Here is a 24,804-nt window from a genome sequence, read left to right as displayed (position 1 = left end):
AAAAAAAAAAAAAAGTAAAAAAAAAATGGTGGAAAGCCTCCTTCAACTCTAAGACTGAACTCCATGAACCGTGTTAACATCCAGCTAAACTCCGCCTGGCCCACTCCAATAAGATCTGCAAGAAATCTGAGCATTGTGATTGATGACCAACTAGATTCCACACGGCATACTGCATCTATCACTTGGCCGTGTTTCTTCGCTCCACATAACATCAACACCGGTCTAAATATGCCGCTCACTTCCCTGTACTGACAGAGGTCATCTCTCATCTATCCTTGACTACTTTAACAAATTCAGTCAGCAGAATCCCTTTTTTCGTCTTCAAAAACTGCTCTAATATTTTCCAGCTGAAAAAAAGAAGTACATTTCCAGGCACTCATGCGTTTTTACATGTACCTGCAGCCTTATGACACTGGGTGAACATGGAATTCATTTTCGAAAGCCAAACAAACAAGCAAAAAACAGGTGAAGGAGCACTAACAGACAATTATTTCAACACTGATCAAAAGGCTTTCATCATGGACAAGCAAAGTGCTCCAAATTCACAACTTTTGTTGTATTAGGTTGCGTTTTTGAGAAGTCAAATGAACATGCCAGCTAGAACAAGCAGAAGCAAAGAGTCACAGCCCACAATGATGGTCGCATCATAACTTCAGTAATGACACAACAAAACAGCTTCTTAACATTAAAACAATAATCTGCAGTGTTAAAGCAGATGCTGGCTTTTTTTTCTCAATAAAACTGAACATAGAAGCACTGAGTCATGTTTTACTTCATCAGCAATTGTTACTAATTTAAGAAGAACAGTTCAACATTTTGGAAAATAAGCTTTTTTTAAGATGTTAGATGAGATGTTTAGACAAACAGATGGGGGGGGGGGGGGAAGACAGTTTGGGGGTTTTATGTAGAGTTACATGCTGAAGCAATTATTTTTTTGGTCAGGTGCAGTGACTTCCTGTAGTCTTGTCATCATCATGAGGAACAAGCAACCAGCAGAGACTCCAGGAAGATAAATATAACACGTCATGAATTTTCTCTTTCCGGTTAAAATATAAAGTTACAGATTACATTTCAAAACCAGAAGCAGGCCACAAAACAATTTAGCTAAAAGCGTGACGGAAAAGACAGAAACTGGAGAGGTATCGTGCTCCTACAGAAAAGGAACATGCTGCATTTTATCTATGGACATATCTTAATGTATCTATTATTTATAGAAACAGATTAAGAACATGCAAAGTGATTAATTTGAAGAAGAAACTTAAAGACAGAGACAGAAGGTTAGGCTGAATTTTACAAAAGATGTTAATGTGACGCAGACCCGGGTTAAGTGTCATTTGGAAATAATAATTGCCATTTGTTGTCTATATCATAATTATTCAAAGTGCCAATTACTTTAAAGTTACAGGTTTTTTTTGTTAAATAAAGACATTATTTAAAACAGTGTTTGTAGTCTTATTTTCCATTTAACATCATCTATCTGGAAAATAAGCAAACTACCAATAAGCAATAACCATTTTCCAAATATACAATTTCACCCAGGGTTTATTAGGTCGTACATTGAGAGGCAAGAGCTAAAATCTTCAGTATGTCGTTACCTTGTAAGCTCTGGGTCTGCTCCCGCCTCCTCTGGAGAACAGCCGTCGATGTTTCGCCGCCTCTGGGGGAGGGTCGTCCAGCACCGATCCACCATGTTGAGGGGGAAGATCTCCAAACAAACAAACACAAATCTAAGACACGGTTCCCGAAATCTACTGACTTTATAGTGTGTGACAGATTTACGACACTCAGCTCTTTTTACATTTTAAATGACGCCTTTTCTCCTTCAAAATTAAAATGATTATGCAGCATCTGAGGTGATTTACTGAATAGGTTTGAGCATGTTTATGTTTATAATGTCAACTGGTTACATTTGATATAAAAGGTGGCCGTCAGTTACAGTGCATCTATCACAGATGAGTGTAGTGAAGGTAATGCAACACTTTGTCACACAATTATAAATCGCATCATCTAACACCCCATTACTGTTGTCGCAGAGCATTAAAGGATGGTTCACAACTCTTCAAGGAGTGATTACTGTGAGGAAAAAAGCCTTTCAGTGTTCATTTAGGCTCCTGACTGTTGAAGAAAAATGCAGCCGGTTGTAGGCAATTTGTGATATGCCCCCTTTGTGTGTTTTATTTTAGATGTTTTAAAAGAGATTTTCATTGTAAACCCTTTTCGGACGTCAAATTCTTCTACAGACGAGCAACGAAGCTCTTAATGAACACCTGTTGGCTTTAAGTCCCATTCACATAACAATCTATCTGCCAAAGAAACACTTTGACAAGATAAAACGAGATTAAAAAAAGAGTTTTGGTTACCTTGGTTTCTAAGTGCAGCTACATTTGGCTTGACTGTGAGCTTATCAGGCTTCTCCTCTTCCGATTCACTCTCGTCTTCATCTTCGGAATCAGACTTCAGCAGGCTGCTGTAGGATCGTGGTGTGATGTTGCGCAGGGAATGTTTCCTGACTCCAGTCGTCACGGAGGACAATCCGTCGCCCGACGCTCCCCAGTCTGCATTCTCGCCGCTGGACACGGAGGCAGAGTACCGCCTCGCCTGGACTGAAAAAAAAGGAGCATCACGTTTAATTATGAATGTTGTTGATTAATTGATTTTCTTCGTTTTGAAATGAATTACTGCAAATCAATTTGGCAACACAGAACTATTCAGAGACATACCTTTAAACGGTCTGACGACGCGTTCGCTCTTTGCCTTTTCAATACGATCGCACTTCTTGTATCTGATGGCAGAAGAAGAGAAAAATATTTTAAACACGTGGCCTTCTTATATGCGTATGTACCCATCTATGAATGTGTTTAACTGTAAGAGTCAACTTGCCTTTATTAACTGGATTGTTTTTGATTGATATGTTTTACTGGAAAGAAATGAAAAGTGTTTTCATGTTTCACGTACAAAAAATACTAAACCTAGAAGTTAAACAGCACATTTTGGCGCTCTAAACTCTTATTTTAACAGCCCAAAATGTAAATCATGCCTGTACTTGCTGAACACACAGGTTGGATGATTTGTTCTGCCTGTCTTCAGAGAAACTGTTTTGACATTTTGGCAGGCTGTAACTTCATATTTATCGTACAGTGAGTATTATTGATGCGACTGCTGTGAGTAGTATCAATCTTTTCATCTAACTCTTGACAAGAAAACCAACAAACCATTTTTCAGCACTGACACATTTCTTCACTTGTCAGATATCGGCAAACCCAAAGTAAATATTTATTGACAAAATAGGATGAAATTAGATTTTTGTATTTATTTAAGAGGCTGATTTTGTTATACTGCGACATTCTCTGCACTAGTCAGCAAGAATTGTCGAAGCCTTCAAACGTTTCCTAAAATGTTGTCAAAATCCCATCAGAAGTGTGTTTGTAAAGCCAGTGCAACATGATGAGCTTGTGCAGTTAAATTAGCCGCTCCACCAGTTTGTCTCTGCAACAACAATAACCTGAACTGTGTTTCCTTTAACTTACATGCAACACTGTCTCTTGGTGTTTGGCCCCCCGAACTTGGGCTTATCCAGGCAGTTGACACACTTAGCGCAGTCCTCCTCTATCAAACAGCCTTTGCACCGTCCACAGCGCCGGGACCGAACACCCCCGGGTGCATATTGACTCAGTGTGTTCCTTTTTTTGAACCGGTGGCCCTTCCTCCTGCCCCTCCTCCTCCGCTGGATGTGTTCCTGAGAGGCGACCCACTGAACCCTGCCCTGATCAGCGTCATCGTCGTCGTCGTCATCATCTGCGATGTCTGTAATCACAGAGCAGAAAAGTTGGGTAAAAAAAGCCACAACAGACATTATCAAAGAACATGAAGTACATGAAGTGACATCTTTGGATGCCAAAACTGACTAATCAGTCTGCAAGAGATGCTACAGATCTAACTGAGGAAACATTGATCGGAGGTGCTCGTACGCTTGTTTTACCGCTCTCGTCTCCAAGAAGCATGTCTGGTTGCTATAGTTACAGGTTTCTAATGGCTGCTTGAATGTTGAAAATGTACGAGTCACTCTTGGAGAGAGTTGGGTGACTGGACGAACATATTAAGAATCTGTGACAAATCCACAACTGATTAAAACTCCCTTACAAGACCTTTTTTTGACTTTGAGAAACTACTAGAAATTGATTTAAAATTTAATGAAAACCTCTCAAGTCCTCCAGTGGTATTAAGTATTTTAATGCCAGCTGGCACAAAACTACTTGGCTACTTGAGTCCACACTTAAAAAAATCACTTGTCATAATTTTAAATGAATAATGCATCTGGTCTAACTTTGTGTAAACTTTACTCTAGATGTGAGTCTATTTGTCAAACAGCACTTCCTCACCTCATACTGAGTGATGCTCACTTGACCAGTGTTGGGTAAAGCTTTCCAACAGCAGTGGCTAATCTGTGTGTGACAAGAGATATGTTTTTGCTGGCAAGTTTAGTTACAACTACATTGAGCTAACAAAGCAGCTTGTTTGTTTTTTGCTCAGCAGCTGTGGAACCGAATCATTTTGCCCAAAGCTTAGAAAAAAGATGCTTGTTTGTTACATAGTTACTTTTTTAATGTTGTGTGTTTGCAGAAGCTTAATTAGGCAAGTTTGTAAAAAAAAAAAAAAAAAAAAAAGATATATATATATTTTAGCTGGTGAATATTTCCATTAGAATAAATTAGCAGAGCTTTTTTTGCCAAGCACAAATTTTAAAGTCCGAGCAACACTAATGAAACATTTTGGATAACAACAGGCTGCTGTAATACTTAAAAGATAATTAACCTACCAGAGCATGATGAGATACCCAAGTGGATCTATTTTTTCTTGACAATAACTTAGTGAATGATGCAGTCACAGTAACTCAAACAGTATATAAGCAACAGCTGGCAAGTACAGCGATTCAGTCCTCTTTGTGCTTTAGCTAGAGTCTCCTCCATTGTGTCGTAGGTGGTTTCAAACCACATAATAATAATGGAGACACTGAATCTGTTGCACACTGAATAGGTGAATAAAGCACATCTGTTAGCAGGCTCCGTTTGCATCCTTCATGTCATCATAAACATGACTCCACTCTCCTCCTCCTTGTGTTTACTTGTCTTACTTTGTTGGTCCACAAGGAGATACACAGATACACAGTTGACTTTTCAAACACAAATGCAACCTAAATTTAGTTTACAAGCAATTTAACATGGAAAAGAAATGTTAGCACAGTTATACAATAATTACATGGGTTGTTGCATAAACACTGGATTCAATTCTGACTGAAAACTGGCATAAAATTGACTTATACTTGTTTAAAAGTGTAAAAAGTCGATCAAATCTTTGCACATAAACTGTGCAATATGAATACATTTAGGTGCTCACCCTAGTCTAATAAAGCAAAGGGGAATTTCATTACTGGTATAAAACAACACATGAAGAGGGACTGTACCTTCTGCTGCCGGGGAGAATGTGATGCCCTCTCGCTCGTGAAGAGGCAGAGCACTCAGTCTAGGAATATCGTCTGGCACCATGGCACGAGGCTGCCCCAACGCTACTGCTGCTGCCCGACAGACATGTTTGATCCTCGGACCACCCACCGGCTGCTCCTGCACACGGAAACGGATAAAAAAAATGACTGTGAAACATGGAAATATTTCGATTTCTTATTTTAATATCAATATCATAGTACCCGTGTTAAGCACAAAGAATAAGGACAAATCCTTAAATAATGACCAAAAGATTAACAAAAATCCTTACCTTTCATGCATAATCTGCCTCGACCACAATAGTAATAAAATCACTGAGCTGCTGTTATTGTCTTGTACCTCTTCATGTTGATTGTTTTATTTATTTTGAATGTGCTTCACAAATAAAGCTGGATTTTAATTTATTCTATTTCCAATAACTTCCTCTAACTACACACTAGCTGCTGTTCATTTCCCACTGATTTGTGTGTTCATGACAGACTGTTATGACTCAACCCCTGTGTTTACACTTCTGTAACCTGGTTTCCTCATGAGCACTGCGCATGGTAGAAAGCAGTGCAAACAAACAAGTAACATGGCTGTTACAGAGGAACTCTTCCCAAGCATATTATAACTGAGGTAAGCACCAAACCAGAGATGATTACAACATATGTAGTAAACAGATGGGACACAGATGTAGACAAACACAAAGTATTAAAATTTAAATTTAAATTTCAAGTTCAAAGCAAAGCAAAGTTACCTGAGGGTTCAATTCTTTAGGAGGTATGCCGACTCTCCTCCTCCTCCTTCTTCTTCCACCTGCTGCCACATTTGATTCTCTGGAGCCCAACTATTGATCCAGACACAGAAATAAACAAAGTTGTAAGTAAGAGATACTACTATATTATTATGTTACTATGCCTTCCAAGGTAATTTGTTAGTTACAATATACAGTGCGTTAGAAAAACACACACGTTGTCATGTACAATGCCACGCCTCTCAGGTTCTCAACAGACTAATTGGTTTACAAGGTGTTGATGATTATGGTTGATTCCTGTTATGAACTGGAAGTTTTGGCAGGAAACAGAAACAAAATGGGAAATAAAATGATCCCCTAGCTAAGAATTGAAAATCAAATTATCCCTACTCCTACATCTGTGCATATACTGTTGTTTTTCCATTTCCTCATTTGACAGATTACCTGTGACAACTTGAGCTGTTTCTGCTGATCAATCTTGATGAGCTGAACTTTGGCTTTCTTCAGCAGGTGAAGCATCCTCTTATTAGCTCCACTGAGACCAATTCGATGGCTGGGCCCGCTGACTTCCATCAACACCTCTCGACCATCCCCAGCCATGCTTCCTGCTTCATGTACCAGACAGAATGAATCAAACAGCTTCAATTAGATGATGAACAACAATGTTTCGTAATTGAAGGACCACCGCCTGAAAACAATAATAACAACCACACACTGAAGCAGTCACTTCAATTTGGCCATTTCTTTTCAATTTCTAAGATATATAAAAAATTGATGATATGATGAATAATTATTTCAGCCATTTTTCAAAAGAATAATACCAAATATTTTGCTGCTTCCAACTTCTCAAATGTGAGTTTTGTATGGTTTTCTTTGTCTTCCGTGACAGAATGTCTTTGTCTTTTCAAGTGAAAAGACAAAGACATTTGAAGATTGGACTTACTATTTTCTGACATTTATAGACAAAGCAACTGATACATTAAAAAATATATGGTAGTTTAAAATGAAAATAATAGTTTATTGCAGCCCTAAAAAGAAAAAAAATGTTACTGACTACTCAACAACAGACTTTTGTAAAAAAAAAAACAAAAAAAAACAAACAAGAAACTCAAATATTAACAGAAAAAAAGAGATATCCTTACTTTTGTTGCCTGTATCTCCTAGTGGCGACGGTGCTTGCAGATCAGCGTTCACCATCACTGCTAGTTTCCTCACAACGCCGGGGGAGTCCATCTCCTCCATCATGAGCTTTGACCTCCGCCTCTTCCTGACCTGAGAGGTCAAAATGCTGCCATGATGCATGTAATCCCCCTGAGTGTCGAACTGGCCTCTCTTTTTCTCTGCCAGTTTCAACGTCAGCTTCTTGAGGTTCTTGTAGATCTCTACGTGGCTCGTGCCCGGACTGGGCTGCGATGAGAACTTCACAGAAGACGGGCTGTCGACCCCACATAAAGAGTCGCTGTCCGACTGTAGCGAGTTGCCGTCGTAACCCGACTCATGAAATGACACGCTCTGTTTTTCGTCCTCTCTCTGTTGACTCTTCAGCCATGTGGACAGAGGACCCTTTGGAAAGGGAATCATTTCCTCATCCAGGAACCTCTTCGGGGCTTTGATGACACGAGACGACCGAGCGCTCATTACAGGAGCGGAGGAGTTGTTGGAGCTCTGCCGCACTTGTTCGGATATTGAACTCGGCTTACCTACGGATGGAGCGATATTCTCAGCGTGCGGATGCTGCTCGTTCCCATCCTGCGTCTGTGCGGCTGGAATGGATTCTGGTACGTACGTGTAAAAAACACGCCTTGTGCGATTACGACCAATTTTTGGACTTTTAATGAGCGGAACGGTTTTCCGTTGCTTTCGCCTGTGCCCGAACAACGATTTGCGTTGATGTTTTTTTGGTGACCTTTCTGTGGCTTTGCACTCGAGGGGCATTGCCGCTTCGTGTCCGCTCTGTGCGCCGGCCTCAGCTCCGACCTCGGGAGACGCACCCATGTCCTTCCCCATCCTCTTCCTCTGCCGTCTGTGAAATGACGTGAACGACAGCGTGACGGCTTGAGATGTGCGTCTGGTTTGCCCGAGTCGAAAACCCTTCACTTGTTTCGCGGACCCCCGCAGCCCGGCTCGGTCTGACTCTGAGTCCTCTGACACTTCACCTTCCTCTTTGATCTTGGAAGCTTTTTCTTTGCCCTTGACCGCAGTCAGAGCGCTCACCAGTTTATCTTGCTTTGTGCCCCTAGCTGAGGTAGCGGCTGTTTGGGTTTGCATGCTGCCTGAGTCTGCTGTTTCTCCTGCTCTCCTGATAAAGTCAGCTGATCTTGTGCTGCTCTGTCTACCTGAGGCATTTGCAGTGACAGCCACCTGCTTGCCATGCAGTTTAAAGACCACACTGGGTATTTCTTTGTCTATTACCAAGCTTTCTTTCACACCCTGGCCGTCTTTAGGGACCCTTGGTACAATTTTCCCGATTATGGCTGGTTTTGGGGTCTTGGGAATAATTTTTCCAATGACAGGTTTTTCTCCCCGCGAATGTTCTGAAGCTTGGGGAGGCTTCGCTTGGCTGAGTAACGACGACTGAGTAACAGATTTCTGTGGACGAACTGTTGTGGTCCCAAATCCGTTGAAATCTTCTTCCTGGAGAAAACACAGACAGTACAGTAACATTTAAGTGATTATCATATAAGATTTGGACAAGCGCTGCAAAGATTAATCAATGAAACAATCGCCAGAGAATTAATAGGCAACTATTTCAATAATTAATTCACAATTTAAATCAATTTTCTAAAGCAAAAGTGCAAAAACTAATGTGGTTCATTCTCCAGTGTAATGATTTCTTGCTTTTTCTTTATTTTAAATGATTGCAAATTGAATATTTTTAGGTTTTTGACTGTTAGTTGTACAAAACAAGAGATTTGAGGTCATCACCAAGGAAAATAGGACATTTTTCAATATTTTCTGACAATTAATAGACAACATGAATAATCCAATAATCAAAAAAATAATCTGCAGACTAAAGGATAATGAAAATAATCATTAGTCAAAGCCCAATACACACTCACTGCAGTTATGCACTTAAAATGGAAGAAAATGAACGTAAAGCGTGAACAATACACATATCGTGTGAGGCAAACATGAGTCATTGTGTGACCTGTGTAGACATAAGTATTGATTAAAATAAGTGTAGCTGTTTCATGTCAGTCTGTTCTCTGTCATGGGCGACTGAATAGCCTCCTATGTAAATGAGACATGTACATTTTTAGAGTAATACACACAATATTTTATCCCTAAAACTAGGTCCTACATCAGTGAGAGGTTTGAAGTATTGAGTCAGTCACCTACTCACAATCAGTCACCTACTGCAGGTAAAGCCACTCATCATGTCAGTGTTTTGGAAAAGTGAAATGACACTTTAAGAAATGCATTTAGATGTCAGGTAAGTATTTAATAAGAATCCAATAAGCTCAACGACAAATCCAAACAATCAAATACTAAACACATAACCTGGAATCTTAAAGACTAGAAAAATTTAGTTTGACCTTGGGCGAGAAAGTGCAATAACAATTAACAATAAACTGCACTGTCTGCCCAATATTTTCTTTCAAACAATGATCATACAGTAAAAGGGTTAAATAGAAGCTCGGGTAACCGTGAGTGACAATGTCACAAAGCTGTCACCTCCTTCTACCACAATTACATGTTAAAGCACAGCTGAAGTTTTGTGCGGTGGATCTTAAACTCCACATAAGCTACTGCTGGTAATTGTCTGCCTTATGACTCAAAATAATCCCTGACCCCCCCTTCTGAGTAATTTGACATTTGATTAACAGGTATCGGCCCAACTGAAAATACAGTTGGGCATCAGCGAAGCCCTCCACTCATACTGAGGTGCTGCATCAATAGAGTGCTGAAGAGCTGCAGCAAATGATTCAGATTTTGGTTTCAATCTGTGTGTCATCTACGATTTTTGTCGATTCGGGTTCGACTTATGAACCCTGCCACATGTGTCTAATTTCTAGTAAAATATATTAGATTATTATATTTTCTCTGCAATCAGCCAGGAGTGTAGCACTTCAGCTTTCGTGATATTAGAAAACAGTTCATTACGCATCATTTTCCTCTAAACTAGTGAATTTTTAATATTGTCAAGTATTCATTCAAACCAACCCTTAAAGCCAAAGTTTAAGTGGAAGCGTTGAAAAACAATCAGCCTCAAGCACCCTCTGAGTCAAACACCTTTTTCAGATGCAAACACTGCACACTACAGCAGATCAAAAGCACACTCCAATCTGATTTCTAATGACTCGCATCCATAATAATCGACCCAATGAATTTAACCAAGCGATGAAACTCTTCTAATGAAATCCATCCCTTAGCACTGCGGCGCAGGTGAGTGTGTGGCACTAACGAACATCCACAACAAGCTTTAGCATGAGCCATGTGACCCTGTATTACAGTCCAGTCTAAAGGGATTGCATCAGTGAGGACTGACTCATGTCACACACTAAAGCCCGTGCTCTGGAGATTAAATAATATGATTAGATCCATTTGTCATTATAATTATCATCGTCCTGTCTGACCGGATTTAACAGAGGACCACCACAGAAGTAAATTATATCAAACACACTGACTTATAAGAAGACATTATGAAGATATGAGCACGTGTGTGACATATGGGTGCATTCCACTTATGGGATAACACCCATGTCTCATTATGAATTATTCCAGCAGTGACCAGAAACTGTTACGAGAACATAGTAGTACAAAGGCCAGGAAATCCCACATCTTAGAGAACAGCAAATAGTGCTGCAAAAAATGACCATTTTCTCAATTAATCAATTAGTAGTTTAGTCCATAAGATGTCAGAACATTTTGAAAAAATGTCAAGCGCTGTCTCCCAGAGCCAAAGGTGACATCCTCAAATGTCCACAACAGTCCACAATCCAAATATATTCAGTTTACTGTCATAAAAGAGTTAAAGAAACCAAAAATATTAACATTTGAGAAGATGGAATCAGAGAATTGACATTTTTGCCTTTAACAGTTTACTCAAAACAAAGATCAAAATAGTTAAATGATTGGCAACTAATTGATAAATCGACTTATTATTGCAGCTCTAAAAGCAATCACTCCTAATGTGAGTCAAACCTGAATAATAAGATGTTAAATCGCACTGTACAGGACTTAAACAACAACGTTGAACAAACTGTAAAAGTGACGTGGCATTACAGCTAGACAACATCTCTCATATAGTAAAGATTTTAATCATCATGGTGCAGAAAACCTCCCCTGACGTGGCAATTAACAAAACTAAGCACAAGAAAAACCACATATCATGACTGCAGATTGAGTGAAAGTTTAAAATTAAAGTGCATGTCTCAAAAGCTGTGCAAGCAGTTTGATTGTGCTTGCAGAAATTTGGCTGCAGCATGCAAAACATTATAATTAGGGAAAGTCTTTAAATTAGACTTATGAAGCAAAGTTAATGTTTAAAGGGAAATGTGTATAAAGGCTGTAATTCACTTTTTGAAATATGCGAATTGATGTTTCTTTTAGATAAGTTAAAATAAGATAGTCTTTATTGTCATTGTACAGTCACCTATACAACGAAATTGGGAAGAAACTGACCCCGACTTAGCTTTCTAATAGAAACGTCTGAGTAATGTTTCCCTTCTCGTTGCATTCCACGTTAAACCGACCGACCTGTTAAAACACCGGAGCAGTCAGCTGACAGCTTCAACGTGGAGACTAGGATACTGAAGTTGGTGGACGATATAACGACGACACGATTAGATGTCGCTATCACTATAGGATGGGGGGCGGGGGGGACTTCCATTCAACACACACAGAGACACAGACACACACACACAGAGACATCTCTTCATGGTTTCCACAAAAACAAAACGCACCCACGATTGTTATCATACCGCCTTAAAGTTTCCGCCTTAATTTCCCTTTTCATGCACAAAGTCAGCTGGACGAACACTAACAACCTCTGCGTGATATTTCTAAATAGATTTTTAAAAAAATACTAATACTATCTGCAGAAGCAATCAGACTGAAAGTATTCACCCATGAAGAAATCGGAGGCAATCGCTGCAGGCAGGCGGCTGGCCACAAAGCCTATTTTGGGTCAGTTTGCAAAGCTACAGCTAACGTTAGCTTAGATGCTATTTGTGGGATGCAAACAACCCGCTTTTAAAAATGTCAACAAACTGGATTAAAGTGTCCTATTTGGGGGGTTTTTAAAGCATCTTTCTGACATGATGTGGTTCTCCTATTCACCTCCTCGCTGTTGCTGGAGTCGAAGCCCGCATCTCGCTGCCGCTTGTGCTTCTCCGTCACCCCGAGCAGGCGCAGCAGCGACGGGTCCTCACTCAAGGCGAGGCCGATGTTGACGGGCCTCGGCCCTCCGGCGGACAGCTCCCCGTCATCACAGCTCAGCCTTCCCCGTCTGATGCGCTTCTCCGACCGCAGCCTGCTGCGAGCCGAGCCGGGCCGGCCAGGGAAGCGAGCCCGGGCGGCGGTAGCGTGAGATGATAATCCGCCTCCCGATGCCGCCATTATTTACCGAAACAACAACACCGACGGGCGCGCAGGCAGACCGTGACGGTAACGACGACAGAGGCAAGATGGACCTGCGAGGCAAAGGCGCGAGATAGAAAGGAAAGGCAGGTGCACCATGGGAAAACGAACTTCTGTGGACCGGGGCGACGTCGCCTGAGCGAACTAGTACGAACTGCTACCATTAATTCATTATTAATATTTATCGATTAGTTGCCAACTATTTTGATGACTGATTAATTGTTTGGTATGAAAGCCCATTTCCGCCAGTGTGATGAAAAAAAACAACATGATGTAAGTCATTATAGTGAGAAACTTTCTGAAAATAATGACTTTTTATCTCAAAATAATGACTTAATATCTGAAAATAATGAGAAACTATCTCCAAATAATGACTTAATATCTGAAAATAATAAAGATAAGATATACTTTAATTTATTTTATTTTTTGTACTGTTGTATGATCACTGTCTCTGCTGCTGTATTCAATTTATGTGTGGCTCTTGTTTATATATGTATGTATGTTTAATGTATAATTTATGTATGCACTGATGCACCTCATGCCCAAGAATAATTCCCCTGAGAAACTATCTCAAAATAATGACTTAGTATCTGAAAATAAAGAGAAACTATCTCAAAATAATGACTTAGTATCTAAAAATAAAGAGAAACTATCTCAAAATAATGACTTCGCATATCAAAATTCTTTCATTACATTATTTGTCTTTGACTGGTGCATGTCTTTTCATTTTGTCTGATTATGTTTTTCTCTTTTTTTATTTACATATTTGAAATAAACTAAATAAATAAAATACAAAATAAAATAATGATCATTATTTTGAGATACTAAGTCATTATTTTTTGAGGTAGTTTCTCATTATTTTGACTTCAAGGATCGTTTTTTCCCCCATCACTTTGGCGGAAATGGGCTGCGATAGTTTGGAGTCATTCTTTAAAAGGCAAAAGTCCAGGTTCTCCAGCTTCTCAAATGGGATCATCTTGTTTGGACAATTATTTTAATGAATACAATGATTTTGACTCCAGATTAGTTGCTCTAAATGTACTTCAAACTTACACAAAATAACAACACAACAATCTTCACAGATGAAACTGATGACAGTGAATGAATGGTTTTATTTTTGTCTAACCATTTACATAAGCAATCACTTATGTAATTATTCAGATACATATACATTCATATACATAAATAGATTATATGTATATAGATTCATATGAACATATTTCAAGTTTATGGTATTTAAACATTACGCATTGACTTAAGGCATTCATGTGATAGCAACTATTATTTACAAACACGTTTAAACTCTCCATTACATGAAAACATGTAAAATGTAATCTGTCTTCACTTTTTTTTTTTCCCTGTAAGGTTAAAACAGAAAAACAAAAAAGAAAAATAAAGTTGTCTTTACTCCACCTACCACTGGTTGTACTGGTATATAGACTGCACCATACAGACAAAGCGCTTTACAGTTTGACTCTCAGTCACTCATTCACACACAAAGTAACTGACAAACACCACAGAAATGTAAGTACCATTTAATGCAATGATTATTTATTTTGGAAAAGAGAAAAATAAGATCCCAAGATTACATAAATGAAGTCCCATAGTACACAATCCTATGTATTGGCCAATTTACCTGAATTTGGATTTCATAATGTTTTTCTCCTCACAACTGTCACCTTTATTTTCCTGAAAATAAAATATAAGAGTTAAATATTTTTTTTTAAATCCCTAGTTGTTCTACAGCTAATTATTCTACAATGAATATAAAACATTTCTGGTACAACAGAGGTAATATGGACAGCAAAAAGGCTTTGTGACATGAGCTCATAGTTGCCATAAATCAGAGTTATGTACAGACTGGTGCAGAGTTTTATTCACAAGTGTAGGATGTTGTACAAGAAGCAGTTTTAAAGACAGTGTTCCAAAAACAACCTCCATAATTAAACTGTGTTGCATAACCCTGCTTCCAAAAACTCTCACTTGAATTATTCACATAACGATCTTCTTCCCACACTAAGCAGAATATAAATCTGAGAATCATTTAACTATATGATGTAGGATGAAGATGATGCCTTTTCCACATATATTATCTTTTTCCTGTTTCGTTCTCTCCCTCACTGTGTGTATTCTGGTGGACCTTTAGGGTGCTCTCTCGTGCAAAGCTCTTCCCGCAAGTGGGGCAGGTGTATGCAAGGCGGTGAGCTCTGACAATGTGTGCTTTGAGTTGGTCAGGCCGTGCGTAGCTCTCATCACATTCTGTGCATGCATGAGCCTTCTGAAGGGGCAGGGTAGACCCATGTTTATCCTTCTTGTGTACCCGCAGGGAGGCAACAGAAGGAAATAGGAGGTCACAATCTGCTTCAGAACAAGGGATCTTGAGTTCCTGTTGCCCCTCATTGTTGGTGCATTCCTCCGTTTCCTCTTCTTCTTTGATCTTCTTGTTAACTACCTTTACCTGAGCTGCGTGCTTGGGTTTACGGCCACGTTTTTTGGCTGGCTGCTTTACGTCACAGTTTACATAACTAGCAAATTTCTCCTGGTGTTGCAGGAGCTGTTCTTCCGTCTGGAAACCCCTAGTGCATTTACAACATTGGTAGGTATTGATGTCTTCAGCCACTATCGGGCGCTGGGGGTGCACTGCGATGCGATGGTTGCGAAGTCGCGAAGGGCTGGGGAACAAGGCACCGCAGTCTCTACAGGGACACCGTCTCTCTATGCACTCATGCCGTCTGTGTTTTGTCAGCTGCAAGAGATTAAACAATCAGCACAGACAATAAACCATCATTTTTTATCAGATTCCAGGAATAGTATGCTACCTGCTGTGTTCCTACCTCAGTGAATGTAAAGAAGCTATCCTGGCAATAAGGGCAGCAGAAGGGCTTCTCCTCTGTGCTGTGGCTGGTCTGGTGCTGGCTGAGCTCCTCGGAGGAGGAGAAGCTCTTGTCACACTTGTAACATGTGAAGAGTGTATCAGTCTGCAAAATCATGAGCAGAAAAGTATTTAAAAATAATGAAATCCCAATTCAAGACTTTATACATATATTATAGCGAAAAGCGTTAACAATGACCAACTGAAGAAAATATCACATTAAAAGGGTAATTGTTCCAAATTACTCCTATGCACAAGCACTGCCATCTCCATCCACAAATTATATTACTTTATTTACAAAAAAACTTAAAAGAAAGCAAAGCCAATACAGGTCGATACATACATACAGATATCAATAAACAATATTGTTTAATAATAATGATATTAGTAGAGTTTGGCAAGTACCAATATGTACAGAAAAGGAAAGAAATTTTAAAAATAGTTACAAATAATAGCTTTTCCACCTTTAAAAATGTGCCACATAGTACACATCTTGGCCAATGTCTGTGTTATATGTTAATAACAACATATATATTTACATCTGATTTGATTTAGTTAAATATCAATATTGGACACAAAAATGCAGCATCTAACTGCCTCTAATCCAGACATATTATAACACTGCAATAGCAATTCACTGACAAAAAGTTTACACAGATATAAAACGCATGACGCATTGGCAAGTTTGTTTTACTACAAGACCTACACAGTATTTCTGTAGTCTTATTTGTTTTACCTGCTGCAGCTGCTGTTTGTATTGCTCCCGATGACTCTTCCTCATGTGCCTCTCCTTGGCTTTGGAATTACAGAAGGTGATGAAGCATTGAAAACACTGTAGACTCTCATGCTGATCTGCACCACAAGGAGATGACAAGTACAACATAATAAAACTGCACGCATCAAAGCCTGTCTCCTGTGATCAAATAAAACAATTAGAAAGAGGTGCACAATACAGCATGTCTAAATGTTGCATATATAAATTAGCTGAATGCTTACAGGGCTGCACAGGGGTGATCACGGGCTCGGACTTGATCTCTGCTGCGGTGGACATCATCTCACCTCCAACAACGACTTTCTCTATCTTCAACATTTCCATGCTGACGCTTTCACACACAAGACGCCCACATAGAGCTGCAATAGAGGCACACACACACTGAATATACAATGCATACACATTACTTCTAAGTTTTACCCCCTTCCTCCTTCCTCCAAGCATACATAGCTACATATTGCTGCACACACACCTTACATGTTATGACAGAAGTAACTAATGTGAGGCTAGCGTTAAACCGCGTACAAGGCATCAGTGTCTCAACTAAAATAATTAAACATATGAGATTGAGCTGATAGAAAGCTTAGAGAAATTCAAAAAAAATAAAAAATAAACACCTAAACTCCTAGGAGAGGCGAGCTTTGATAACTTGGGGTGGACTAGTTATTAAATAAAGACAATACAGCTCAGGTTAGCTGGCCTAGCTACAGACACTGGTCGACATGCACCCCTAAAACTAAAAGGCAGCAGCTTCTTCTGTGTTCAATTATTCAAATATAAATATTGCATTGTGTTGCGTTTCGTGAGTTACCTGTGCTCTTAAAGGCGGCGTTTTTTTGTAGAAAGGATTTACTATTAATTTTGACTTGAGAGGGGTTTTTTTGTAAACACATCAGTCTCTTACCGTTTTGAATCGATGAAGCCACGGAGAGCGTCACGTGACACAGGAGGAAAGCGAGACGACCACGCGAGATTAGGCGATACTTGTTTGGGTATTGTTTGTCCAAAAGGCATCCTAGCCTGCAGTGTTTCACTCATAAAAGCTCCAATTATTAACAATAACCCTGTTAAACTATAGCTTTTCCATTTGAAAAATATAAGAGTTTAGGTGTTTTCCCCTCTACATTTTTTTCTAAACATGAAACACTGTAAAAACTAATATTAATATGTAATAATAATAAGATAATAATAATACATTTTATTCATAGAGCACTTTAACAAAACTCAAACACGCTTTACAGAATCAAAGACACTTAAAACAATAAAACCCATACAGAATAAATGAAAACACAATCGATAAGAGCAATGCAGAGAAGAACGAACAAAAAAACAAAAAAAACAAACAAATAAAAGACAACATCAAAATAATGAAACACTAAAGTGGATTTGAAAAGGTGAGTCTTGATTATGTCAGTGCAGGAGGGATTTAGGGAGTGCGTTCCAGAGAGAGGGGGCAGGAGGCTCTGTCCCCCCAGGTTCGGTGCTTGGTCCTGAGAGGGGTGGAAAGGAGGTGTATCCTTACTGATCCCCCTTGGGAGAAATTCAAATTGACACAGTAGTACAGTGGGGGGAAAAGTAGCAGCATAGGGTGAAAGTATACTAAAAGTAAAATCAACAATAAATAAGACGAAAAAAGGGTAAAATAAAATACTATATACAGTTTACTGGATCTTTGTGTAAATAAATCAGCAATATATAAATGTGCAATATGCAGAAGTTCCTGAGATTTACATACAGAATATACTCTCATACAGATAAAAATAAATAAATGTGCAATGTGTAGAAATTCAACACATTGCATTTATTTATTTTTCTTTCAATGTTCCTGGGATTTACATAGTAAGGTAAAATAGATAAACTTGTGCATACTGTTGTACAGAGTGAGTGGTGTATGGTTTGAGTCTTAATCCTAGTCCTAGTCAGTGGAGTGGACAGTACTGGGAGCGCTGGTGTTGTGCAGTCCCCCAAGTGCTTTGAGGCACATGGCTGGAAGAGTCTGTGGCTGAACGTGCTCCTGAGTCACCTCCGCTTGCCATAGAGTCCATGACAGCTTCCAGCTTTCCTCTCATCCTCTTCTATTTAATACAGCATATAAACAAAAGTTAAAAGCTAATTTAAATACCCTCTCCAAATGTATTTTGGGATGTTTATCAAATACCCTTTGAATAATAATTTGTCTAACATAGTTTTTCCACTCTCACAAAAATCTGTTTACTCCATCATTAAATATTCAACAACGTTCAGCTACTCTCCTATTTCACTGAACAGTGCATTCTCAGTGTATATGCACTGGAAGTTTCATGTTTCTAAATCACACCAGGTTTCGATCCAAACTAGTTATGATATCACAAATCCTGTTTGCAGGTTCACCCCTTGAACTGAGATTTTCTGTGAGCATTAAGAAACTTTCCACTTCAGCAGATAAATGTGAAAACAGCCTTCTAGTGTCAAACTCAGCACATACATCATTCTGCACAGTGAAACACAAGCAAAACACATTTGAGTGGAGGGGAACTTTACGGTTCATAGAACTTTATTGGTGATTTCATCAGACAAGGCAGATACATCAATGCAAAAATTGATGATGAGGTGATGAGGCGGCACATTATCTTTTAAATAATATGTGAAAGACACAAACACAGGGTTAAGGACAAATGAGGCAGAAGAGTGAGTCTGTGGAGAAAAAGGAACCATTTATGCCCTGGCCTGCTTCTGCTGCTGGAATCCAGCAATTCGGCTTTCCATCACAGGCCTGAAGTGCCTGATCAATCCCTGAGAGAACAGAAGAAAAAACACAGAGGAGAATAGTATGTTAATCCTGTTTAAATTAAAGCAAGAGAATCTCAGGCTGTAGTACAATCAGCATGCCGGTAAGTATTTAAGAGTACTACAAACTATAGTCTGCAAAACTACCATTATACCAAATTTACATTTGTATGTAATAAACTGTCAAAGTGCATCTCAGTACGTCATTTCTCTTTATTTATTTTAATGACTCTGTTAGTATGCTTAGGTATTATGATGTGCATGTGTTTACCTGTACAGGCCATGCTGCACCGTCTCCCAGGGCACAGATAGTGTGTCCCTCAATCTGCTTACTGATCTCCCAGATCATGTCGATCTCGGCTGGTCGTGCGTCACCTTGCACAAAACGCCACATCATATTGTTCATCCAGTCCACTCCTGCACAAATCAGAGGAAAGGGAGAATTCAGCTTTTAGCCCTGTGAACTGTACTGCAACCACAACTGAGTTCCAATGTGTGGTGCCACTGGTGCGTGTAATTAGAGTAAAACACTGAAGCAGCAACTTACCTTCTCTGCAGGGTGTGCACTGGCCGCAGCTCTCATGTTTGTAAAACTCGATCAGGCGGGCAATTGCTCTGATAATGTCAGTCTGCAAAAGCAATGCATCCATCAATGTAACAGATGACGGATAATGTTTTTATGAATGATGAGACGGTGTGAGCCGACAAACTTACAGATTTGTCCATAACGATAAGAGCAGCTGTTCCCAGTCCAGTCTGAGCCTGGACGAGGCCGTCAAAGTCCATCAGCACGTCTTGACACACGCTCTTGGGAATGAGGGGTGTTGAGGAGCCACCAGGGATTACAGCAAGCAGGTTATCCCAACCACCACGCACTCCACCTACCAGACAGACGTTCATTTAATTAACTTAAAGAAAAAAAACTATACATTCTCTCAGGTTATGCTTAGAATGTCCTTATTTTTTCAGTTCATGACCTCTTTGGCACAACAAAATATAAACAAATGGTAAATTTAAGTCAATGGGTCAAATAATTTACAAGGGGAAGCCTTGGGTTTTATTTAATCAAATAGAAGGCATTGTATTCAAATTGGAAATAAACTAAATGTCCTAAGGTGTTATTCAAAAATGTTCTCATCATAATTTTAAACAATTTAATTAATCTGACTCAAGTAGGCTGATTACAAAATTACATTTCTGTGTCATATGTACCTGCGTGCCTCTCGATGAGGTCTTTCAAAGGGACAGACATCTCCTCTTCTACAGTGCAGGGGTTGTTAACGTGGCCAGAGATATTGAAGAGCTTTGTGCCAGAGTTCCTCTCTCTGCCAAAGCCCAGAAACCACGAGCCCCCACGGCGACAGATGGTGGGCGCCACGGATACAGTCTCCACATTGGCAACAGTAGTCGGGCAACCAAACACACCTTTGAGAGAGCAACAGGAGTGATGTAAACATTTCAGGATCACATTCGGAAAGTGACAAGCAGAAGTGCACTGTGTTCGGATTACAATTACTAGCAGGTTGACAAAAATGTGGCCAGTGCAGTAGGGAATACAGGTTAATGACAAACAGGATCAATAATTATTCAGTGTTTTATCCACATGAAATGCTCTCACACTTGTGAACCCTTCTGTGCAATGAAACTCACCAACGTCAGCAGGAAATGGGGGCTTAAGGCGCGGCTTTCCCTGCTTTCCCTCCAGGGACTCAATGAGAGCCGTCTCCTCTCCACAGATGTAGGCTCCAGCGCCACGCATCACAAACACATCAAAGTCATAATCAGAGCCACAGGCGTTCTTTCCAATGAGACCAGCAGCATAGGCTTCATTGATTGCCACCTAAACGCAGAGATTTAAAGTATGATGCTTGCATAGGAGGAGCTTAATTTCTGTCTTGTACAATCTTACACTTATACTATATAGGAATTATCTAGATTATTGAGGAGAATGCTGAGGTGACACATTTGAGCTTTAAGAGTTATTTTAGTTTTCATTTTGTGAAGTCGCAGTCATGGTTAGCTGAAAGGTGAAATGGATGGAGGGGAACATACTGAGTGGGTGTTAAGTTGGTCAATTAGTGGACCATGATCTGATTTCTTAGGTTACATCTGGACACACAGGCTAGACCAGTTGGGAAACACTGTTTTAGACACTGTAATAAAAGGTTTAGTGTGTTTTCACCTGCAGGTTGGATGACTCATTGTAGAACTCTCCTCTGATATAAATATAGGCAGCACGCGCCCCCATGGCCTTCCCAGCGATCAGGCAGCCCTCCACCAGCTTGTGGGGGTCGTGCCTCATGATCTCCCTGTCCTTACAGGTGCCGGGCTCTCCCTCATCTGCATTCACCACCAAATACTTTGGCCTGAAGGAAAGAAATACAACAGATTAAACCAGAGTAGAGGAAATACGCTTTTTTCACAATGCAGCCACAGTGATGGTGAGTCCAACAATAGTCTAATAATTTGTCTAATATGTTTTTACTCAAAAATCTAGTAGAGTGACTCCTCGCTGACCTGCCGTCACTGGGCTTGTTCATGAAGCTCCACTTCATGCCAGTTGGGAAACCAGCGCCGCCTCTCCCACGCAGGCCAGAAACCTTTATCTCATTGAGGATCCAGTCAACTCCTTTAAGAAGGATCTCCTTAGTCTTGTACCAATCCCCACGCTTCATTGCCCCCTTCAGCCTGAAACACAATCATAAGTGAGGAACACTGTGCTTTGTGTTTGGATTTTTTTTCAACAACTTTTCATTGTCATCAATTCTGACTTTTCTCAAACTTCTTTTACTTTTACGGCTCCTCTCACCATCTTGTATTATGTAAGGTGATCAATCAAACCACTATAGATATTGTGTTAGATATTATAGAGCAAAATTAAATCTATCAGTGGCATTACTTCCAATCATGACGGCCATAAAGGTTTGTGAAAATTCTGTCTTCATCTGCCAGAGGCCCATATGTTGTTTTCTTAGGAGGACTCTGGAAAAATAAGATATAAAATTTTAGCACAATGTTTACTATTTAATTGATTTACTTTAATCTTAACAGAATATACACTGTGTACCTGTGCAGTGCTGTTGAAGCGGGTGATCGCAGTCACTCCACCTTGGCTGACTGTAGCCGGGGCGCGCACCACCCCGCTCAGTACAGCTCGGGACAGGGACAGCATAGTTCCTGCATGGAGGAAAGACCAAAACATAACAAATTGAATGTTGACAGGAACATGCACAGGTTAGATTGTGTTACTTTAATTCAACAAGGATTGTACAGAAATCACAGTTAAATTTTGAAACATTGAACTTTAAAAGACATTTCCCATGTAGTTTTGGCAGGGGAGATGGCACAAAAAAGCAAAACTATTTTTTATAACATTCATATTTCTTAAATGAAGTAGCGAAAAAAGTATAATTTTGTTATGAGTACCAAAACTAAAAACAATAAATAGAAAGAGGTTTTTCCTCGCTGTAATCATTTCTCCTGTTTGGACTGGCTATTAAAAGATCTCCCCTACAGATTTGCTTTCAATGTAAGTGATGAGGGCCACAATCTAGAGTGTGCCCGCTTATTCATTTGGTGAAAACATTTATCTAAATTTTTATCTGAAGCTTATATGAGGCTTCAGCAGTCTTGAGTTATATCAACACATTTACAACATCTTTTCAGCATTAAATTCCCTCTTGGTGATTCCCTGTTGAACTGTGGTGGAAGTATAATAACAAAAAGAGGGACTTTGACATTAAAAAGACTGACTGACGCTTCATAATATCTTCAAGTAAACTTTAAAAACACATTTTTGCCCAGAAGGGGGACTGGGAATTTTGTCCCCCACCACTAACATTGTAAATGCATTATGAAGGGATCTTTTAATGGCCACTATGAAAAGGAAGAATGATTACAGCAACATTTGGGCACACAGTTTAAAAAAATACTTGACGTGCCCTTTAAGTGTTTTAATGAATGAATCAGCCGGTAACTTAATGGTAATAACTACTAACAATCCCAACAAGAAGCATCAAAACAAAAGCAATCACGTTGGTACATTTCAGAAAGAAAAAGCAGCAAATACATTTTATTTAAACACGATATTAATAAATAAATAACTGACTGACTACTACCAATTTCTATCCATTTAGTTAGCGGCCATGTAAATTTTACAAAATGTCATTTAACATTTTTAGAGATCACCGAAATCTTGTGTAACTTCTTCTTGTGATGTTATGTCAGCGTTAGCTAACAGAGGTGGAAGCCACCCTTTTATAATCCTGTACCTCCAGCTGTTGGACTTTAGATAAACATGCATGTAAAGAAACCCATTACCAAAAAAACAAATCTGGATTATTTTTCCTGCGTTGCTTGAGTGTGATTATAAGAGTGCACACTGACCTCCATGCTCACATTAGCTAGGCTAGCAAAGCTAACATAGCCGCTGGTTAACCTTGTAATGTCAACGCTAAAGAAACAAACTCACAGCTCAGCATGCGAGTGTCAAAGTGCCAACCTATCAGCTAATAAACGCTAACGTGTTTAACGCATTTCCAGCATGAATTTACGGTTTAGTACTGTACAGGTTAGCAAATCTTACCTTCGTTTCGTCCCGAGTTTATGAAATACGGACCGGAAGTAGACGACCTCACGGGCCGGAAACAGTCATCGACAACACAGCTGGAGGGTTATTGAAGTCAGTTTTAAAGTTTTGGTTGTACAACATGCTCACCATGAACCGCCCACTCTGCTGTTACATATATATAGATATATATAAACAATTGTTTCATAACAACAGTCTGCCCTTAACTAAGGTCAATGTGTTTGTGTTTAGGTGTTTACATTTCATGCTGCAGTATATACCACCAGTGAAAAGTTACTATGTACATTTCCTTGATTGGTTTGGTTTAATGTATCCAATATTTCACCAAAAATCAAATTAGAGATTAGAGAAAATGTCAAAAACTAAAAACAGATTTGTGTATTAGAACATGGTTTTTTCTTCTTTCCTCTCCCATTAATCATCTCATGACCCCTCCGGCTTATCTGGTGAGCATTTGCAGGGGCCTGACCCCTAAATTGAGAGCCACTGGGCTAAATTAGACTAGGCTACTGTACATAAAATAGGTCAAACTAGCTTCACCTCCAGCAGCTACAACAGTAACATGCTGCTTATAGACGGATGTTTCAGTATATAATAATATATCCGTCAGAGGGACCAAACCACTACTTTTACTGTAATACTTTAAATGCAATAAATAGGACTTTTGTACTAGCTGCTAATACTTGTGTACTTTTAAGATTTTTCATGCAGGACTTTTACCTGTAATGGACTATTTTTACATTTCTGTATTGGTACTTTTATGGATACAAGTACTTCTTCCAGCACTGGATTCTGGACCTGAAAATCTAATTTTTATTTCACTTTTTTCTGCGTTGGAAAGGTCTCAAAACTGACTCAAATCTTTTAGAGACTTTTATGTCTGTAAGTAAAAAGATTCTTACAAAATGCTGCCTCCAGAGGGACCAAATAATCAGTTATAATCAGTTCTATTCTAATATACTTTTATCATGTTTTCTTTTTTCTGTCTGA

The 24,804-nt window shown here is 39.4% G+C and overlaps 3 protein-coding genes across 5 annotated transcripts in view; all 3 read right to left on the bottom strand.

The window, feature by feature from the left end:
• kmt2ba (lysine (K)-specific methyltransferase 2Ba) overlaps positions 1-12,868 on the bottom strand; it is a 28,682-nt gene extending 15,814 nt beyond the window's left edge. Inside the window, exons 1-9 of one of the 2 annotated variants that reach the window (XM_062435697.1) lie at positions 12,517-12,868; positions 7,377-8,868; positions 6,679-6,842; positions 6,238-6,327; positions 5,462-5,618; positions 3,528-3,804; positions 2,721-2,782; positions 2,361-2,603; positions 1,596-1,705 (exon numbers count right to left, since the gene is read on the bottom strand). In XM_062435697.1, coding sequence (XP_062291681.1) covers positions 1,596-1,705; positions 2,361-2,603; positions 2,721-2,782; positions 3,528-3,804; positions 5,462-5,618; positions 6,238-6,327; positions 6,679-6,842; positions 7,377-8,868; positions 12,517-12,795 — 2,874 coding nt within the window. In that variant the 5' untranslated portion in view covers positions 12,796-12,868. The remainder of the gene's footprint in view (positions 1-1,595; positions 1,706-2,360; positions 2,604-2,720; positions 2,783-3,527; positions 3,805-5,461; positions 5,619-6,237; positions 6,328-6,678; positions 6,843-7,376; positions 8,869-12,516) is intronic. The other variant, XM_062435698.1, reaches the window with a different exon arrangement.
• Positions 12,869-14,203: 1,335 nt separating this feature from the next.
• On the bottom strand, positions 14,204-17,391 carry LOC133996563 (zinc finger protein 25-like). Its single transcript, XM_062436162.1, has 5 exons — positions 17,365-17,391; positions 16,685-16,819; positions 16,425-16,540; positions 15,651-15,794; positions 14,204-15,562 (listed from the first exon to the last, which is right to left on the bottom strand). Exons 2-5 carry the CDS (start codon positions 16,782-16,784, stop codon positions 14,906-14,908), a joined length of 1,017 nt encoding a protein of 338 aa, XP_062292146.1. The 5' UTR covers positions 16,785-16,819; positions 17,365-17,391; the 3' UTR covers positions 14,204-14,905.
• Positions 17,392-18,971: 1,580 nt separating this feature from the next.
• ndufv1 (NADH:ubiquinone oxidoreductase core subunit V1) lies at positions 18,972-23,880 on the bottom strand. Of its 2 annotated transcripts, none has more exons than XM_062435892.1 (11): positions 23,812-23,880; positions 22,285-22,403; positions 22,126-22,196; positions 21,744-21,914; positions 21,409-21,592; positions 20,877-21,066; positions 20,439-20,651; positions 19,941-20,107; positions 19,774-19,855; positions 19,498-19,643; positions 18,972-19,232 (listed from the first exon to the last, which is right to left on the bottom strand). In XM_062435892.1, exons 2-11 carry the CDS (start codon positions 22,396-22,398, stop codon positions 19,155-19,157), a joined length of 1,416 nt encoding a protein of 471 aa, XP_062291876.1. In that variant the 5' UTR covers positions 22,399-22,403; positions 23,812-23,880; the 3' UTR covers positions 18,972-19,154. The 2 variants fall into 2 exon arrangements, with proteins under 2 accessions (XP_062291876.1, XP_062291875.1); XM_062435891.1 differs by having other exon boundaries at positions 22,126-22,208; positions 22,294-22,403.
• Between the last annotated feature and the right edge of the window lie 924 nt (positions 23,881-24,804).

The sequence above is a fragment of the Scomber scombrus genome, chromosome 16, assembly GCF_963691925.1.
Source record: "Scomber scombrus chromosome 16, fScoSco1.1, whole genome shotgun sequence".
NCBI lineage: Eukaryota > Metazoa > Chordata > Actinopteri > Scombriformes > Scombridae > Scomber > Scomber scombrus.
This window is presented reverse-complemented; position numbering and strand designations above follow the sequence as displayed.

Excerpts from the sequence above, each read along its gene's own strand:
- ndufv1 (XM_062435891.1), bottom strand. The coding sequence starts at position 22,398 with ATGCTGTCCCTGTCCCGAGCTGTACTGAGCGGGGTGGTGCGCGCCCCG. Across the intron at positions 21,915-22,125 it reads TATGGCCGTCATGATTGGAA|GCTGAAGGGGGCAATGAAGC; the intron begins GTAATGCCACTG and ends ATTGTGTTTCAG. Across the intron at positions 19,644-19,773 it reads GTGCACACCCTGCAGAGAAG|GAGTGGACTGGATGAACAAT; the intron begins GTAAGTTGCTGC and ends TGATTTGTGCAG.
- LOC133996563 (XM_062436162.1), bottom strand. The coding sequence starts at position 16,784 with ATGGAAATGTTGAAGATAGAGAAAGTCGTTGTTGGAGGTGAGATGATG. Across the intron at positions 16,541-16,684 it reads GATCACCCCTGTGCAGCCCT|ATCAGCATGAGAGTCTACAG; the intron begins GTAAGCATTCAG and ends CTTGTGGTGCAG. Across the intron at positions 15,563-15,650 it reads GCTTCTTTACATTCACTGAG|CTGACAAAACACAGACGGCA; the intron begins GTAGGAACACAG and ends AATCTCTTGCAG.